Consider the following 18,904-nt stretch of genomic DNA (forward strand, 5'->3'; position numbering starts at 1 on the left):
TAGGTCCCTGGGCTATGTACTCTCCCCCACTACCTAGGCTCTATACCACTCCCAACTTTCCCAAGGTGCCTACAGTTCTTGCATAGGGTTGAGACTTTGGCTATTCCCAGTCCATTTTGTCATGTCCATATAAAAGCAAATGTACACATATACAGGTATTACACGTATGAAGCGATAATAATTAATGAAATAATGACAAACGGAACTATGTCTTTGAACATAGAGAAGGATATATCAGAAGGCTAAGAGAGAAGAAAGGAAAGGGAGAAATATAATTAAATTATAATCTCAAAAATAAAAACTTGGGGGAGAGGGGAGTGGGGTGGGGTAAAGGGATAATATCACAAATGTAAATACAGAGTATCTAATAAAAAGAGAATAAACAAACAAACTTGCTAAACATTTTTGTCAAAATTTTAAATATTATTAAACCATGCTGGAAGTCTTACATTTACTTTCTCCCTCTACACTACTACCATCAAATCAAGTAAGAAGTGGAATTTTTATTGCATTGATATTCGGCTTGCATTTCAGAGTTCTCTAATTTTTAATTTCTAACTACCCCCATGAATATTCTACAAAGTGCAACTAAAGTCATCTAACAACAGATAGCCTAAATTAGCAAACTCAACTTCATATTTAGAGAGTGGAAATAGCACAGACAAGTGAGATAACATTAAATGAATCCTGTGGCTTTGGTGTAATAAAACTATTTACAAAGAAATAGCTTGTTCACTGGCCTGCTTAGTGACCTCTAGTTCCAAATTACTCAAGTAATTTTTACAAATGTTATTATATAAATTAGTTCCAGCTCTAAAAACTAAATCCCATGTTCAGATTATGGTAACCATTCAGTTTGAAGATTCTCTTTCTTATATCCTCAATTTAAAACAAAATCAACAACAACAACCAACCAAAACTCACACCATGTTAAATAAACTACTATGTATATATAAATATTTTCCCCTGGATGTCATCTGCTGCATTTCCTGATAAAACACTCTATATTTCACATTGACCTTTCCTACTTATGTTTGAATTCATGCAGTTCTTAGGAATCCTTAGCAAACACATGAGAAAGAAAAAGTTCTTCTGACAAAAGGAACTAAAACTACAAGTACTGTGTCTCGAACCCCTGTTCAGAAGAGGCGATTAAAAGACAGAACCAGCATGAGCGTCAACTGTGCTTTCTTGAGAAAGAAATCAAGTTTTTAATTATGAGAGATTACTGGCAATTACAATGAAATCTCAAGTTTTCCAATGTAATAGTAGGTATGCATGAAGGATGATAAAGAAACACAGCAGGACTTTTCAAAGTGCATTAAGAGAGACTGCAGATGGTTACAACTCACACTAAGGCAGGGAAATCTGGCAGTGGAGCAGCTTCCAGCAAAATTCCCAGTCCAGACTGGACTTGTTGTCTGTTATCTGATGTTAAAGCAAAAGCTAGAGGAGTAATCAACCGTGGATCCTAAACAAATCAGAAACACAAGTAAGAAGCAGAAAGACCACACATACTGCCAAGTCTTTAGTCAACGGTGAGCATATTGGAAAAATTCCTTCTCGATGCTTACATGTAGTTACATTTCACTACCATTTAGGTATTTATACCATATTGAAACTATATTAATAAACTAAAAATATCTACCAAAAAGGCTTCAATGTTTTAAATAATGCTTCTCAAAATTGTGATTTATATACTTTGAAGAACTTATATTTTTCAAAATCAAATGGTATTTAGATACTGTTTTATTTCAAATAAAATAAAACGTTGGTCAATCATTTCTAAATTAAAAGCATAAAACCAAAAGATTCAAGTGAATGAAAATCAGAAAATCTATTGACTGGAGCAACCCGCTTCAGAATCCCTCGTGTCAGTATTTCACACCACCACCAAGGCTCCAAAGTCAGCTATTATAAAAAAAATCAGCTATATATGTATACATGTATAGAGGCCAGAGATCTATGTTAGAGGTCTTTACTGCTTTCCATCTTAATTTTAAAGGCAAAGTCTCTCAGTGTATCTGGAGCTAACCTGTCAGGAGCCATTCTGCCTGCTTCTGTGAAATTAACACATGGAAGGACAGGAGGAGGTACACTTGAATTCAAGGCAAGGGGCTGAATGTTGTCAATCTTGGATAAAGGAACAAGGAAGGCCTCTGAACAGATATCCAATAAAGTATATAAAGCCTAAGAGAATTAAACTTGAGGCTGCTGTAGTATTTACTGGACAGCCCTCCCAATGATTGTCTCTGAGTCTACTTTTCCATCTTTCCTATAATCATCCTCACTCCTCCCTCAGAGGACCGTCTGACATTGTACTAACAGGATCAGTATACTAATCAACTGCGTAAACCGGTTAGCCAGAACTGACTTAATTTTTTAGAAAAAATTGTTAATGAAGAAAATATTTACTTAAGTAAAAGTAAGCATTTAACATTTAAGTTAAAAAGGCTTTACATATTAAGTATAAATTAACCTTCAAAACTCTCTTTCAAGAAAAAAAAAAAATCACTTCACAAGTTCTCCCAGAATTGAGAATCATTAAATGCTGTTTGCAGTAAAGGTATATGAAGTAACAAAATTGAAAATTAGTCGCTCGGGCCTACACTGACTAGCAACTAGTTCAGCCAACAGAGAACCAAGCCTCTAAAGCATAATGCCCTCACAGTGCACACATGTGGCCACTGCCGACGTTCTGGCTTCTTTTCTGTTTAAACATTCACCTTCACTGTTTCTAAGCTACGTTAAGTTAATTCAGGAAAAAATTAACCACATTTTTGTAAAATGACTTGTATAAGCTAGATAATATAGACATTAACATGGGTAACAATGAACCCCGTACTAGGCACAGAAAACCAGATAGAACCAGAATAAAGTCCTTTGGGCTAAATATACAATCAAACTAAAATCCAGCTCCATTTTCCCCAAAACAAACAAAATACATTGTAGTAGCATAAGAAGACCCTTTTCCTGTACGGAAAGTAACAGATAGGGACACTTTTCTTCTGATGACCCCTTTCTGCTACCTATACTATCCACCTATTCCACTTAAGCTAAACACCACTTAGGACTGACAACATGAGATGCCCCCTGATTCTGAGAACAAATGAGGACTGGAAGTGTGGCCCTGCAAACAAGTACTTATATGGCATGTTTTCATGCCTGGGTTTGTGGTAGAGAGGGAAGGAAGTAAAAATAAAATTTTAAACTAAGTTATATAATTTTACTTTCTGGAAAAAAGGTAGTCACCAACCTACCATTCTTTCTTGGTAAGGCTCAGAATAGTAAAGAAATGTCAAGTCAAAAAAAAAGGTGGAGAAGGCCTAGAGTATTATACTCAAAGTCATCCTCAGGGCGCGCGCGCGCACACACACACACACACACACACACACACACACACACACACACACAGAGACACAGACACACACATACACACACACACACACAAACACAGCCTTTCTCAATGCAATGCTAGCATAAATCAAGAAACCTGCAAGTACAATATAATGAAAGAAATGCTACGAAACTACTACTATGAAAATTCTTCACCTGAGATCCTGGAGAAATTTAGATTTAGTTTCTACAAACTATGTATAACAAGACTATTCTAACTACAAAACACAGAACTGTCAACTTATTTCTCATGGTCAGTTCTATAAAAATACCCCTTAAAAATGCAAAATATTAAATTAGAAATACGTATAATACTCTGTCTCAAGAAACAAATAAGAAATCAAGAAAGAGAGAATTATTACGAACCAAGGTAGAGGGGTTGGAGATGTTGCCATCTAGAATGCAGAACATGGTGACACACCTCAAGCCTTATATCCCTAGGAGGGGGAAGTAGAGACAGGACAGAGATAGATGGATTCCTACCTAAATTGGTGAGCTCCAGGACAGACTTGAACTCAAAAGAAAAAGAGTAGCAGGCACACAGCACTGACTTTCCACATGCATGTGTGTACACCCACCCACCCTAATGAACCATAGGACCATAGAAACGCAAGTCACAAACATGCACATAAGGAGGCACACGGTAATAAAATATGTGAGAAGTCTGAAGTTACCTGAAGGATTTTGTAGAAGCTTACTTCCATTCCAGGAACCAATTGTTTAAGCTTGTTCATCAAATTGAGAGTTTTCAAAATTACGTCAGCAGCAAGTTTGCTTTTAAAATAAAAGTGACATCTAAATTAGATAACTAAAAAGTGTATTTTTTACCTATATACATTCAAATTAAAAATAACAAATCTGTTTTTAAAACATGAAGATAAAGTATTATTTTAAGAATTAAAATATGAAAAACTTAATATTTTTAGTATTTATGCTGCAGGAGGAACAAACTAGTATTGAGTCTAAATTTCAAGCTATCATGTACTCTCAAAAAAATCCCAATGTGATTCAAATTCCTGCTGAATTGATGTATAAGTCTTAGAATGTGGCTCATCTCATTCTTTATAGTTTTAAAAACAGAAAAGCAAAAGCCCAAAGTAATATGTAGAGATCGAAAGATACATGACCATGCACTCCTTCTACTTTGCATTTGAAAGTTAAAAATATAAAGATGGCCCAATAGGTAAAATTGTTTTCCATTAAGTCCAGTGACCTAAGCTTAATCCATGGACTCCCACAGGTTGTCCGGACATCCACATATGCTGTGGCCAAATGTTCACGCACAAACACACACCCACACCCGCACACACACTCACGTATTTATGTACCAAAAAACCTTTCACAAGTGAAAAGATAATTCTTGTTCTTCAAGAATACAGTTGCTGACAGTTTCGCCATTTATGGAAATGGGAACAAATTACAGTGTCTGGAATTTATCAGGCTCTCAATAAATATTCATTAGGACTTATTCACCAGAGGAACGGGCATAAATGAACTGCTTGTTACTCTCAGTGAGCTTCTACCTTTAACCAACGCTCTGATGTCTGAAGGACAAGAGCTGTCATTGTTATTAAGTAGCTTTCAGCAGGGATTGGTTTTCTTGTTAAAAAAAACATCCATTTTGTCATGCTTTTCTCCTTAAAAATGTAAGATTAAGTGAAGCAAAAATTAAATTACCAAGGCAGTGTCAAAAGGAAGTTTCTGAAGAGAAATATTCAGGGTTTATAATTTCTCTTTCATACATACAGAAAAATAAAAGTCCAAAAGAATTATAACCTACAGATGTCAAAACCTTTCAGAAGTATATAATCCATTTTATTCAAAATTAAAAAAAAATTTTTTGAGTTAACAGAACATAACCAGGGATGGTTATTAAACATGGTAACTACATTTTATAGTATGTACTTTGCATGTGAGATACTCACCACAATTCAGAATCGGCAACCTTTGTTCCAAACCCCAGGTCAATCTTGCCATATGTAAACTGTTGCTCTATAAGTGTGGTGCACTTTATAGTAGTCAATATTTTTACAACATGCATTTTCAGAGTGTCATCTCCACAGAGAGGTTAAATTTGGTTAAGACTCACAGACACCGAAGTACTTGGTATATAGTATGTAGTCATATAACTTAAAATATTCAAAATAATTCCAAGTAAGTTACCTCATCACTGTGATACAATGCAATTATTTTAATTGCTTTAACACATGTTTTAAAAGTAGAACTCAGAAGTATTAAAGAGCCTGGTAAATAACAAGAGATAGATTTGTACAACTGTTTGACACATGATATTTCTTCACTAGATATTTATTTCATTTTATGTAGCACTGACTATAATATTTCAATAAATATTGGACACATTATTGTGAGTTAGTTTCTCAAGATTTATAAATTACTATATTTATCAGAGAAAAAGGCCAAATTATGAAATACTTTAAGGTGAAAAAGAGGAACTACATGCCGTTACAGCAGTGATCCAGCCTTGGCTACATGTTGGAAGTAAGTGGGCGGGATAAATACCACAAGCAAACACAAAGGATGGGGCCAAATCATGGAAACTCTTAGTATTTCCTTATATACCAGTATATGAACCAATGACTCACAGGAGCAGTAAATATCAAAACCACAGATTCAGTTCACCTTCACAGCTCAAACTGCTAATTTAGAAATGGTTATGTCTTATAAACACTTAGTGGGTTGGGAATGTCGTTCAGTATATACTAGTGTTTGATATACTGTTGAGTCCTGGGTTTGATCCTCTGTAGTAGGTACATGCACACAGAGATGTCTCTAGAAAAAGAGTTCTAAATGTACTTAAGCATCAGAGAAACAAACTGCAAATTTTTTTCCAGTTATTCTTGAAACTATTTTAGTTCAATAGTTTATTTCTGGATATATATCGGATATTCATACATGTTTGTGTGCAGATGTGCACATATACACATGCATATATGGAGGCCAAACGGCAACCTGCAGTGACATCCTCAGAACCATACATGGTTAATCTACTTTGAGCACGTTTTCTCATGGGGTTATATGTCACTCATTAGACTGCTGGCAAACAAACCCCTGGGAACTTTGTCTCTGCAATCCCTGAGATTACAAGCGCTCACCATTATGCTTGCCTGATAGTTCCATGTGGCAGCTGGGGACCAAATGCTCACAGGGGAAGCATTTTACTGACTAAACTATCTCTCCATTTCTTCAATACTTTATTTCTGATATAACATGAGATATTAGAAGATTACAAATAGAAAACTGGAGTTCTTATATTTTTCATTTATATTACAGTAAAGGATATTTAGTAAAACTTCAATGGCTCTGACCATCCTTTCACATTTATTTCTTACTAAGATCTCATCCAGATTTTGTTCTGTGAACTGAAGCTGATCAAGGATTGTAGGAAGCAGAAGAGCCACAAATCGGTCAATTGAGGAACAGTTACCAGTATCGATGACATCCTTGAAAATAAATCAAGTGTAATTAAAAATAAAGATGGAACATGTAACACAAAACAGTCCTGACTGAACTATAACATATTCTTCAAGTTTTTTACATTTACTTCAATATTCATTTATTCAAGTCTCCTATTTTAAAACTACACTTTACATTTTACTATTTTCGCCAGTTTTCACACCTATCTTGGCTTTTTTCCTCAAGTCATCTGTAACATTTTATAAATAAGACACTTTTAAAGGACTCCACTATTTAAATGTTATTCTAAATACGTTTAGTATTTAATAACAATATCCTAAATTTGCTAAATGTAATTAAAATAATAAAAGATTGACTAACTTTATAAAGACTGTAAAACTAGAGATTTTTAAATTCTAAACTTAGTTGCAACAGGACCAAGTTAAAACAACCAAAAGCAAGACTGAAGAGATGGCTCAGCTGCTCTTCCAGAGGTCCTGAGCTCAACTCAGAACAACTAGTGGCTGCTCACAGCCATTTGTAATGGGATTTGATGCCCTCTTCTGGTAAGTCTGAAGACAGTAACCATATACTTACATATATAAAATAAATAAATCTTGAAACAAAACAAAACAAAACCAGTTTATGAATAAATTTTTATAAGTACTTAGTCATTCATATATGTATTGTGCATAAAATCAAATATGAGAAGAAGAAATATTTGGAAGACTAAATGCATAAAAGAGCCGGTAAACAGCAGATAATGTTAAATTGCCCAGTAGCATGATTAAGATTATTTGACTTCACTCTAAATGTATTACATGCTGTATTGTATGCTCCGTATCATCTCACTAAGACCCATATTTTACAGAACAATGTACAGTAGACAAAATCTGAGATAAAGAAAACAACCAAAGCACATATATCCACACAGGAAGAATTCATATATAGTTTAACAAACTATATGTATGTACATATGTGTGATTGCTATATATAATAAATATATACAATGTATTTAGTAGAAACACGGACCAAACTGATACATGTGAGTTTGCAGGAGAAAAACCTTAGTAGTTGAAGTGAGTCTAGTTTATAATTGTTAATTTTCTCCCATGTGTGAGCAATTGGAAGCTTATAACATCAAAGTTATAAAATATATTAATTGAGCATCATGAAAGTACAAAAGTCCATTTGTCAATCATTCCATTACCTCAAAGATTTCCTTGAGCAACTCCAACGCTAACACAGAACAGTTTTCAGAGCCATCTAAGGGTAGGCTTAACCAGCGAAGTAGAGCCACAACAGGTTCTATGCTCTTAGGGCGGCTTCCCAGAATGTTGCTGCCAGATGGAGACTGTTCAAACATCATCTGACTGAGTACATGGCGCAGCTGAGTCACTGCACAGAATGCAAGAAGTAATTCTAAAACCTGTGTAATATAAAGCCTTCATTAAATACCAACTTCATTGGGACTTTAATAGACAAAGTATATGATGACACGAAAAATGTCACACACAACATTCTAAAAGAAAAATCTAAAGTAGCTTATACTTTGCAATGCTATCATTCTGATTTCAATATTGGTTACATGAGTATGAGCATCTCTAAATATATAGAGGGCAGCATATTTAGATTTTCCTGTACATTTTATTCTTTTTAAAATTAATAAAACAGCACGTCTCCCCATCGGGGAATTGAACCCATGTCTCCGGCATGAAAGGCGGGGATACCACTATACTAATGAAATGCAAATCAAAACAACCCTGAGATTCCCCCTCACACCAGTCAGAATGGCTACGATCAAAAACTCAGATGACAGAAGATGCTGGCGAGGATGTGGAGAAAGAGGAACACTCTTCCATTTTTGGTGGGGTTGTAAGCTGTACAACCACTCTGGAAATCAGTCTGGCTGTTCCTCAGAAAACTGGACATAGTACTACCTGAAGACCCAGCTATTCCACTTCTGGGCATATACCCTAGAGATGCTCCACCATACAACAAAGACACATGCACCACAATGTTCATAGCAGCCCTATTTATAATAGCTAGAAGCTGGAAAGAACCCAGATGTCCTTCAGTAGATGAATGGATACAAATATTGTGGTACATTTACACAATGGAGTACTACTCAGTTATCAGAAACAATGACTTTATGAAATTCCTCGGCAAATGGATGCAATATCATCCTGAGTGAGGTAACCCAGTCACAAAAGAACAGACATAATATGCAGCCACTGATAATTGGATACTAACCCCAGAAAGCTCTGAATACCCCAGAAACAACTCACAGACCATATGAAGTGCAAGAAAAACAAAGGCCAAAAAGTGAAAGCCTCAGTCCTTCTTAGGAAAAATAATAAGTGAATAGCATCTTCTCAGAGTGTGGTACACCTGGACCTTAAATCATCAATAACCCAAGAGCTAAGAATATAGCCTTGTGGCAATTTCCGGTATTCAAAGATCATTATGTTTAATCTATACACATCAAGAAAACTGTTTCTATGTTACGTTCTGTTCTACGTGCACTTTATGGTTATGGTAAGTAGTAGATTTCAATGCATACTATTAAACCTCTAAAAGAATTAAGTACTGACAAAAATATATTCATATAGTGTTTGCCAAATGCCTTTAAAAACTGTACATGTATCTCTCTTTTTTTAAAAATAAAGTTATAAGAGAAAAAAAGTATAAAACAAAATGTCACGTTTCTACATACCTTTAAAGAAGAATCGGGATCTTTTGCATTTAGAAGCCCTAATACTTGATTAAGACAGGAAGAGAAGTGCTCATACCTAAGATTAAAGGTAAATATTACATGACAAAAGGGGAAGAATTATAGGCAGGGGAAATATCTGATCAAGACATCATTACACACAAGTACACAATTCTGAAGAAAATGACATACCAAATGTCTTCACAACATTTACACATATTTACTTATTTATGACAGTTTTGTACTAATGAACCCACCTCCAGTTTACTCCATGTAAAAAATGTATTGTCTACAACTTCAGAGCATAGCAGCACAGTACATGGTAGTTAGCTGGTTGTTTAACATTGTGTTCTGAGGTCTGGATTGGAGTTGCAGCTTCTAGCCTCTGTCTAGCATTCTAAGGGGCTAGAAATAAATCTGCAGTATGGCCAAGGCTTGGATTTGGGGATTTACCTTGAACATTACCAAATGAACACACAATGGTGGAAGAAGTTAAAGCTTGAACACATGTTTAAATAAAAGGAAGTGAAAAGTGATTAGGAAGTGTTGAATCTGAAGATGACAGAATGAGGCTTACAGCACACAAAATAAAATGTTTATGAACAGAATAATAGAACTAAGACAGAATGTGTAAAAACAAATTTGTCTAGGTGTGTAAGTATGAGGGAGCTCTAAGATGGAATTTGTCTTCATTTTCTGGATTTGAAACAAAGATGAAGTGAGCTTGTGTGTGAATAGTATCAAGAGGCTGTGACACACACGAGGCTAACAGGAAATATGAGGGTCTGGCCCAGGGAAGACAATATGAGTTTTCATATCTCATTAGGAACCCAAGATTCACAGTTGAGGTTTTAACAAACTGGTATGGCAGTGAAACAAAAGATAAGGTACGTGAAACTCTTGGAATCTAGTCTGCACAGAAGGGAGATGGGAAGACCTCAGCTGAGAGACTGGAAGGAGTATTAATGTGCAATCTCACACTGATACTATGCATAGTCATTTCTCTGGTCTCCTGGGACCATATCCAAAAGAAACTTACTATACTGGCTAGTTTTGTGTCAACTTGACATATTGGAGTAATCACAGAGAAAGGAGCCTCAGTTGAGGAAATGCCTCCATGAGATCCAGCTGTAAGGCATTTTCTCACTAGTGATCATGGGGGTGGTGCCATCCCTGGGCTGGTAGACCTGGGTTCTATAAGAAAGCAGGTTGAGCAAGCGATGGGAAGCAAGCCAGTAAGCAACATCCCTTTGCATCAGCTCCTGCTTCCTGACCTGCTTGGGTTTTTCCTGACTTCCTTTGGTGATGAACAGCAATATGGAAGTGTAAGCTGAATAAACCCTTTCCTCCCCGACTTGCTTCTTGGTCATGATGTTTGTACAGGAATAGAAACCCTGACTAAGACAATCACCTCACAGCTTTTAAGTAAGCACTGTTACAGCCAGAATAAATACATATGGGTATCAAAAAGGTCATAACAGATAAAAAATAAGACAACCAAAGGGAAGGTATTACTGAAGGAAAACCAAAATGCCCTTATCTATGAACCACTGACTTGATACTCAATCTTATCACAGACATTTGGGAAGAGATGATACATTAATAATGTGTCTTGTTTTGCAAAACTCTAGCTATCTGAGTCAACTTTTCCTCTATATTTGTTAAATGTCTTTTGTTTCTAGAAAATCAGGACTTATATAACATCCTATTGGTGCTAAGACTCATTTTTCTTTTTTACAGTTTGAACAATATAGGTGCTCAATAGGTGTTTTCTTATTTGGAGATGAGTTACTTTAACTTTTTAAAGTAATTTCTTAATTTAAGATTCCAATACAACTTAAGCACTGAGAAATAAGATGCTAAAATCGAGGTCTGGAGAGATGGTTCAGGTGCAGGGGTCAATTGCCAGCACCCACGCTCCGTAGCTCACAACACTCCTGGCTTAAGTTCTAGATGATGTGATATCCTCTTCTAGCCTCCACAGGGACCAGGCAGATAAATAGTGCACATATATGCAGGCAAAACCTAATACGAAGTAAAAATAATTTGCACAACAATTTTGAAAATCTAATGCAAGGAAGTCTTCAAAAGCAAATGCTCCCTAGTTTCAAAACATATGTGACAAGAAACACCTGGAGACAAAACATAAATGCTGTGGAGCTGGAGAGATGGCATAACCATTAGGAGTGCTCTCTGCCACAGGACTGGGCTCAATTCCCAGCATCTATAACACAGCTCACAGATGTCTCTAGCAGCACCTGGGACCCAAGGCCCTCTTCTTGTTTTCACAGGCACTAAGCACGCATGTGGTGCATATGCAAACATACATGGTGGTCAAACACTCATGTATACAACTTTGAAAATAATCTGAAAGACGTGTTATTGATAAGTAACATACCTGGTCAGATAATCAGCAATTTTAGGATTTTTAAGGAGATCCATGAGTAGGTCAACTGAGTACTTTCTTGTTAGGGTACCATCACCATTTATGAGAATATTAAATATTAGTTGGAAAGTCTGATGAATGTTTCGAGCATGAAATAGCTTTGAAAAAATTGGAAAACTTTATTGTACACAAGAAACTGTAAGTTAACATCATACTAATTTTAAAATGTCAAACATTATAAACTCAAAATTATTTTCATAAATAGAAAAAGTACCTTTTCCCCCACTTCTTCATTTAGTGTCAAACTGGATAATATTGAAAGTGCAAACACAACCACAGTCAGACTGCTGTGTGCAAGGAAGCTTATAAGAGTTCGATAAAAAGATTTCACATTACTCTGAAGGAAAAAAGAAAATTAACTACAAGTATACACAGTGAACAAACTCATTAAACATTATCATGAACTTTTCAATGCATGATTGTTAATTTTTTTTTAAAAGAATGCTCTAAAATGAAATTTTAGAACAGAGATGAATAGAAATTCAATGACTGTTTGATATACACAGAATCTAGGAAAAAGTTTTCTTTTTGTGGTAAAGAGCAATGGAAATTAGAGAGGGAGAGAGGAAGGGAAGGAGGGAAGGAGGGAAGGAGGGAGGGAGGGAGGGAGGGAGGGAGGGAGGGAGGAAGGGAGGGAGGAGAGAGGGAGCTCGAGAGCGAGCACTCGGGAGAGCAAGCAAACAAGAAACTTGGGGAGAATTTAGGGATAGAACCTCCTATCCAACTTACCAAAGTTTTTATTTGTGTTTGAACAGAAAGATTGTGCCGACAAAGATTTGCCAATAGTCCTAGGCAAGGCATTGTTAAGTCATCTTCAGAAGATTGACTGTTGCAAAAACAGAAAGCATGATTTCACTCTAATAAGTCAAAATTAGAGAGGAGTTAATATACCTAAGTCCATATAACACGTAAAAACAAGATTATCATACGTTTTGAAACTAAATTATCCTATTTAACTCTGGCACAGAAATACAGAAATAACTGTCAGAATGACCATGATCACCTATAAAGAGGATAGAATGTTCACCGTGATTAATATTTTTCTTTCTAAATTAACTTGTTAAATCTTACTTATGAAAATTAAACCTGTTTTATGATACTTAACCCTTGAAATCACCCAGGTGGAATGAACAAACCGTAATCTTAGTTTAAAAAACAAGAAACCAGGAGCTGGTAATGGCTCAGTAGGTTAAGAGCACTTACTATTCCTGTAGGGGACCCTGGTTCAGTTCCCAACACCCACAATGAACAACACACACGGCCTATAACTCCAGCTCCAAAAACCTGAGCTCTCTTGTCCTCTACAGGCACCTATACACAGATGTTGTATCACAAACATGCTCTCAAGTACAACACATAAACATAAAGAAGTAAATAAATCTTTTTTTTTAAACTAGAAAACATTACCCAAGGAGAAATGATCTACCACATAGTTTCAGTTTGAAAATAAACCAACAAATTATTTAACTACATGTGTTGTTGCATACTTACATATGACCAATCAAGAATGTAATTAAATCATCTATATGGGCACCAGAATGGAAAAATTTGACATTATATGTTAACCTCTGCAGCAGCTGAATGCACTGAAAATGAGACAACTGTTAGTAAACAAACACATGAAAACAGAATGGCAAAGATTTGAGCAGATCATTTGAAGATTTGAAGAACAAAACAACAAGAACCATGCCATTTCATAAGTATAATTTTATTTAAAACATATATCCTAAGCACCTTGGAAAACATATTTTATCTCAAGGCTTATCATTGCTATGGTATGAGTGGCACCTAATTGTGTCCACGAATGGTGGGTTCTGTGATTTACCCTTAGTTCCTCCGGAAGGTGTTACTGTAGGTGGCAGACCTCTAGAAGTTAGGGCCTGAATAGAGGTTCTTTGCTCACTGGAGGTATGATGTGTTTTCCATGTGACCCTGTTGGTAGTTCTTAAGAGTGGAAAGTTTTAAAAGGAACAAAACTGGTCCCAGTATCCCTTCTACCTTACATGAGATACGATCCCATTCCACCCTTCCTAGATGCCATGATTATAGCCAGAGAGCCTTTGACTGATCTATGATTATGTAGATGACATGCACATGAACTACCTATGGGATAAATACATCTTTTCCCTTATCAAATGGACTATTTCAAGTACTCGGCTGTGGTAACCAAAGCTGACCAGAGTGATCTGCCCTGTTCCCTTACTTACATTAAAACTGAGTGTAGGTTGAACTAACTTGATGATATTTTTCCTTTCACATTTTATCTCTATAACTACGTGTCAATTTAATTGGTCATGCTTTTCTTTTTTTGCAGATGATTACATTTTTCATTCCATAAAATGATAGGTGCAAGAGTTTTCAAATTATGCTAAAAAAAAGTCTAAACCACAGCTCTAAATTTTGTTATAATGTTTCAACAGTCTGAGACTGTATCAATCCAAATTATAAGAAAAATAGTTCCCATTTCAAAATGCACACATCTTTGTTCTTAAGTGAGTTACAGTGTTTTAAGTTACAGTGGTGAGAGTGAAGATCTGGTCTCCTCTGTTTCCTTCTTGAGAAGTATTTGCACAGTCTGCATGTGGCCAACCAGATCCTAACAAGAACTGAATATGCTTTGTCAGTAATAAAAGGTTTAGCAAATCTGGTCTGAGGATAAAGGAGAAGCATCACATAACAATGAACTATGAGAATTTTTATACCTGTAAAAACACTGAATCATTGTGGCAAGTGCTGCTCCGACAAACCACTCCTGATAGCACACTATTCAGATTGTATATATTCTGAAGACAGTCTCGGGTTTCATTATCTAAAGCTAAAAGTTAAAATAAAATTGCATAAAACATATCACGTTTACATGTAGAAATCATTCAACAAAAGTAAAATGATTTGTTATAATATCTTTTCTTTAAAGAAGACATCACATGAGCTAGCTGTTTAGTTTTGTGTTTTTGAGTCACTCTGTAGTCCAGACTGGCCTGAAACTCATGGTAATTCTTCCTGTCTCTGCCTCTGGAGTGCTGAGGCTACAGGATTAAACTACCATGGCTGGTTAGGACAGATTTCTTTTTCTTCTTTTTCTTCTTTTCAATTAATGACCACTAATTTCAAAGAACAAATATTTTTTTTTTCTACTAGAAAGACACATATCAAACCATTAACTATGATTAGATCCCTAAAGGTAGAAATGATAAGGCTGGGATAACAAATAAAAAACACCATTTACTCTTATCTGTGTTTTCTAATATGTCAGCTACTTGCCAATATGCAACTATTTAAATTAAGATCAAGTAGAATAAGATTCTGTTCCCTAGACTTCAAATGTTAAGAAGTTTATAAAGGACAAAATCAGAATATTTATCACCAATAAGACTTTTGATTGTTCTGCTAAACAATGTAATGTCAATCTCTGCTAAAACATCAATACTAAGTATACCTGAATATTATAATCATATATAAAAATATCCAACACCTCTGCACACACACAAATCAAGTGGGAAATGACTAACAGATGAACATTTAAAAAGAAACATAAAATGAATAGAAGAGCAGCTTTCATTTATCTTTGGCTCTAAGTTAAATGAGTCTATCACAGGATGATAATTGTTTGGTAGGTATGTTTTTCTGATGGATCTCCTTAATATTGGCACTGTGTTCATGTTGCTTCTGGTTGTTTTAAAATTCAATAGAATGTCATTTCCCCATATGCATTTTTTTTCTTTTGTGGAACATTTAAGTCTTTGATATAGTCTTTGACCCAATAATTTCAAACATGATATGTACATGTACACATATATATACACATAATGTGCCCATCTAATCTATCTATCTATCTATCTATCTATCTATCTATCTATCTATCTATCTATCTATCTATCTATCTATCTATCATCTTTCTGTCTCTCTATAGGGGCTTTGAGAGACACTAACTCTAAATGGTTCTACAATAAAAAAATCTTTTGATGTAAATCATTCTTGAAGAATTTCTATACTTGTATCTGCCTTTTAAAAATATTTTCATAGTCTAACAAATTCAGAAAAAGGAACTATGAATACATTACCCAGTTGAGACAGCAAACTGATAATACTTAAGATCAGTGAAGCACTTATGTTTGGGTCTTCAAGAAGTTCTACAAGGCAGCTCAAACATTCACTTGGTAATATCTGATGTGATGTAAACAGTCGTGTGAGCTTTTGTCCAGAAACTACCTATAAAATAAGAAGCAAATGTGTTAAGGGCTGGCAATTTCTATTCCATTTCAAATAAATCAATTTTCTAAAGAGCTACTTAATCCTTTCTTTCCCAGTTTAGAAAATTTGCACCTTTTGTTCATTCTGCCCATTATAGAACTCCTCCTTCTCCAGCTGAATTATCTACATTATCTATACAATATTGAACACAGACGAAAATGTGCACTAGAGCCAACTAGATTATTCTACAGCCTAGTATACATTCCATGTATTTTGAAAATGAAATATGAAGCCCAATAGACAACTAATGACTGCTTTCAGGTTGAATCTAGAAGCTAAGAGATTATGCAGAAACAGTAAAGATAATAAAGAAAATTTAAAAATGTAGCAAGGATTAACATTTTTAATAGTTTTTACTTTTCAATCTAGTTATTTTAATGAGGAGAGTCTATATAAGCCTGGGATTTAAAGTCAGACAATGTAATTTGAGAATTAGACTAATGCATTATATATATATATATATATATATATATATATATATATATATATATATATATATATATATATATATATATACTCTAAAAGGTCACATTTAAACAGACTGCTTCAGTAACCCTCTAATTATTAGAGACTAATACTCCTTTCTCTATCGCCCTTTTATTTTTCCACTTTCTTACCAAACTTTGCTCTTGGAGTTTCACATTACCTACTCCCTAATAGAATGTATCTTAAGATTAATTAGTCTGTAAGATGGAAAAATATGGCCAACTTAAAAAAAAATCACACGTACTGTTAATTTATCTTGGAATCAACAACTTTTTGAACATGGTTTCTTTCATCTATTAATACTTAGCTCTCTAGAAATACCATCATCAAATACCAGACTAGACTAACTTAGTCCTGCCTGTCATTGATGAAAAGTACTGGGGGTTTGTGTGGGGTTATAAAGTCAAACTATGGCAGCAGCAGTTCAGAAGAATTACTAATTCTGTTGCCCATGATAAACCTTTGTGTATCCTCAGAAACTGTTCTCAGTGCTGCGCATGACCCCGACATTAAAAACACATAGTACCCTCAAAAAAGAGAAATATTAAGAACTAAGGATGGGTATGGTTGAACGACAGCAAAACCAATACATTGCTAGTAAGTAAAATGCCACAGTCTTTTCTGAAAACCGTTTTAGCAATGTGAATACTGAATGTGGGTCAGATGGCTCAGCATAAGTGCATGGACTACTCTTACAGACGACCTGAGTTGGAGTGGCAGTAGCTAGGGCAGCTCACAGCTACCTTCCAGTCCAGCTCCAGGGCTCTATACGAACATGCACATGCACACAAACACGTTTAAAATAACAGAAGCCTTTATCGTCTAATAGTTCTATTGGTAGGTTTATAAAAGGTGATTGCATTCAACCATAATAAAAATGTGTGACTGGAATGCAATTACGGACGTACTCATAATTCCATCCAGTCCTGGAAAAAAAATCCAGTGGTTTTTTGGATCCATGAAATACTTACATAAATGTAACTACACATAACATAAAAAGGAGTCCTGTTAGTACATGCTACCTAAATGAATTGTCCTGACTGTACTGGGCAAATAAAGCCATTCAATATTCAACAAAAGAAACAAAATAGACTTAGAAGACAGGCACCTGTGATAGATATTCCCAGTTGTCAGCTAGACTACATCTAGAATGAGCCACAACCCAGAAATGGAGGGCACACCTGTCCAGATCCTGAGTCTGGAAGACAGAGGATTCAGTTCCAGAACTTGCCATGGGATGACATGCTTTTGATCCAGATCTTGAGGCATAGTGACCATGAAAAGCTTAGGCTCACACTGAGGTAAGTCTCCTGAGTTCAAGGCCAGCCAGGAAAGAGAAAGCTCCAAATCCAGGTGTGGTGGTACACACCTTTAATCTGGGCTATACCTTCTACTGGAGGCCTATATAAGGACAATGAAAAATGAAACCCCACTCTTTCTTCCTGGCCTGCTTACACTTAACTTGCCAGTTCAAACCTACTTCCTCAGGATGCCCGCTAATACAGAAGGCCAGCTGAAACAACTAGCCTTCTGGGACTGAGCAACCACTAGATTCCTGGACTTCCCATTCAGTTTCCTATTGTTGGGTTAGTTGGAGTGCAGACTTTAAGTCATTAAAATAAATCCCTTTAATGTACAAGGATAGTCCGTCCATAAGTTCTGTGACTCTGGGGAACCCGGACTAAAACAGCACTTTAAAAGGATCAGTTAAACATACACAGACAGACAGACAGACAGAGACAGACAGACAGACAGACAGACAGACAGACAGACAGACAGACAGACACACACACACACACACACACACACACACACACACAGTGCGTGCTCGCAATGCACCCCAGAGCCTCCTGGTTCGGGTCAAGGCCACGGTCCCCCCTGGCACCCACCCGAAGCACACACTGTCACTACAGCAAGGACAGAGAAGTAGCTGCAGGGCTGTTCGGAGCCAGGCCGCCACTAGCCAGCCCCACGGGAACACAGGATTACAGAAGTGGAGGCACGATTCGCGCCCCCAAACTTCTTACCTCCAAGTGCCTCAGAAGCTGTGTGGCGTTCGCCTCGGACTTAACGGCTTTGTACTGACTGATGCTCAGGAGCAGGGACTTCAAGCAGGCGGTAGAATCCATTCCGACGCGCTAGACCGTCAGCGACTACCGGCAACAGCCCGCTTCAGGCTCCAGCTGTCGCCGCGCTTT

General features: G+C 36.1%; 1 protein-coding gene across 1 annotated transcript in view; it reads right to left on the reverse strand.

Moving 5' to 3' along the window:
• CIP2A (cellular inhibitor of PP2A) overlaps positions 1–18,835 on the reverse strand; it is a gene marked incomplete at both ends in the record, with an annotated part of 28,958 nt that extends 10,123 nt beyond the window's left edge. The window contains 13 exons of the mRNA XM_080918939.1: positions 1,353–1,471; positions 4,071–4,170; positions 5,322–5,451; positions 6,686–6,857; positions 8,021–8,239; positions 9,527–9,602; positions 11,922–12,067; positions 12,184–12,306; positions 12,699–12,795; positions 13,461–13,555; positions 14,672–14,784; positions 16,031–16,178; positions 18,734–18,835. Coding sequence (XP_080775065.1) covers positions 1,353–1,471; positions 4,071–4,170; positions 5,322–5,451; positions 6,686–6,857; positions 8,021–8,239; positions 9,527–9,602; positions 11,922–12,067; positions 12,184–12,306; positions 12,699–12,795; positions 13,461–13,555; positions 14,672–14,784; positions 16,031–16,178; positions 18,734–18,835 — 1,640 coding nt within the window. The remainder of the gene's footprint in view (positions 1–1,352; positions 1,472–4,070; positions 4,171–5,321; positions 5,452–6,685; positions 6,858–8,020; positions 8,240–9,526; positions 9,603–11,921; positions 12,068–12,183; positions 12,307–12,698; positions 12,796–13,460; positions 13,556–14,671; positions 14,785–16,030; positions 16,179–18,733) is intronic.
• Positions 18,836–18,904: the final 69 nt, after the last annotated feature.

The sequence above is a fragment of the Micromys minutus genome (assembly GCF_963924665.1).
Source record: "Micromys minutus genome assembly, chromosome: 7".
In the NCBI taxonomy this organism is placed as follows: Eukaryota; Metazoa; Chordata; class Mammalia; order Rodentia; family Muridae; genus Micromys; species Micromys minutus.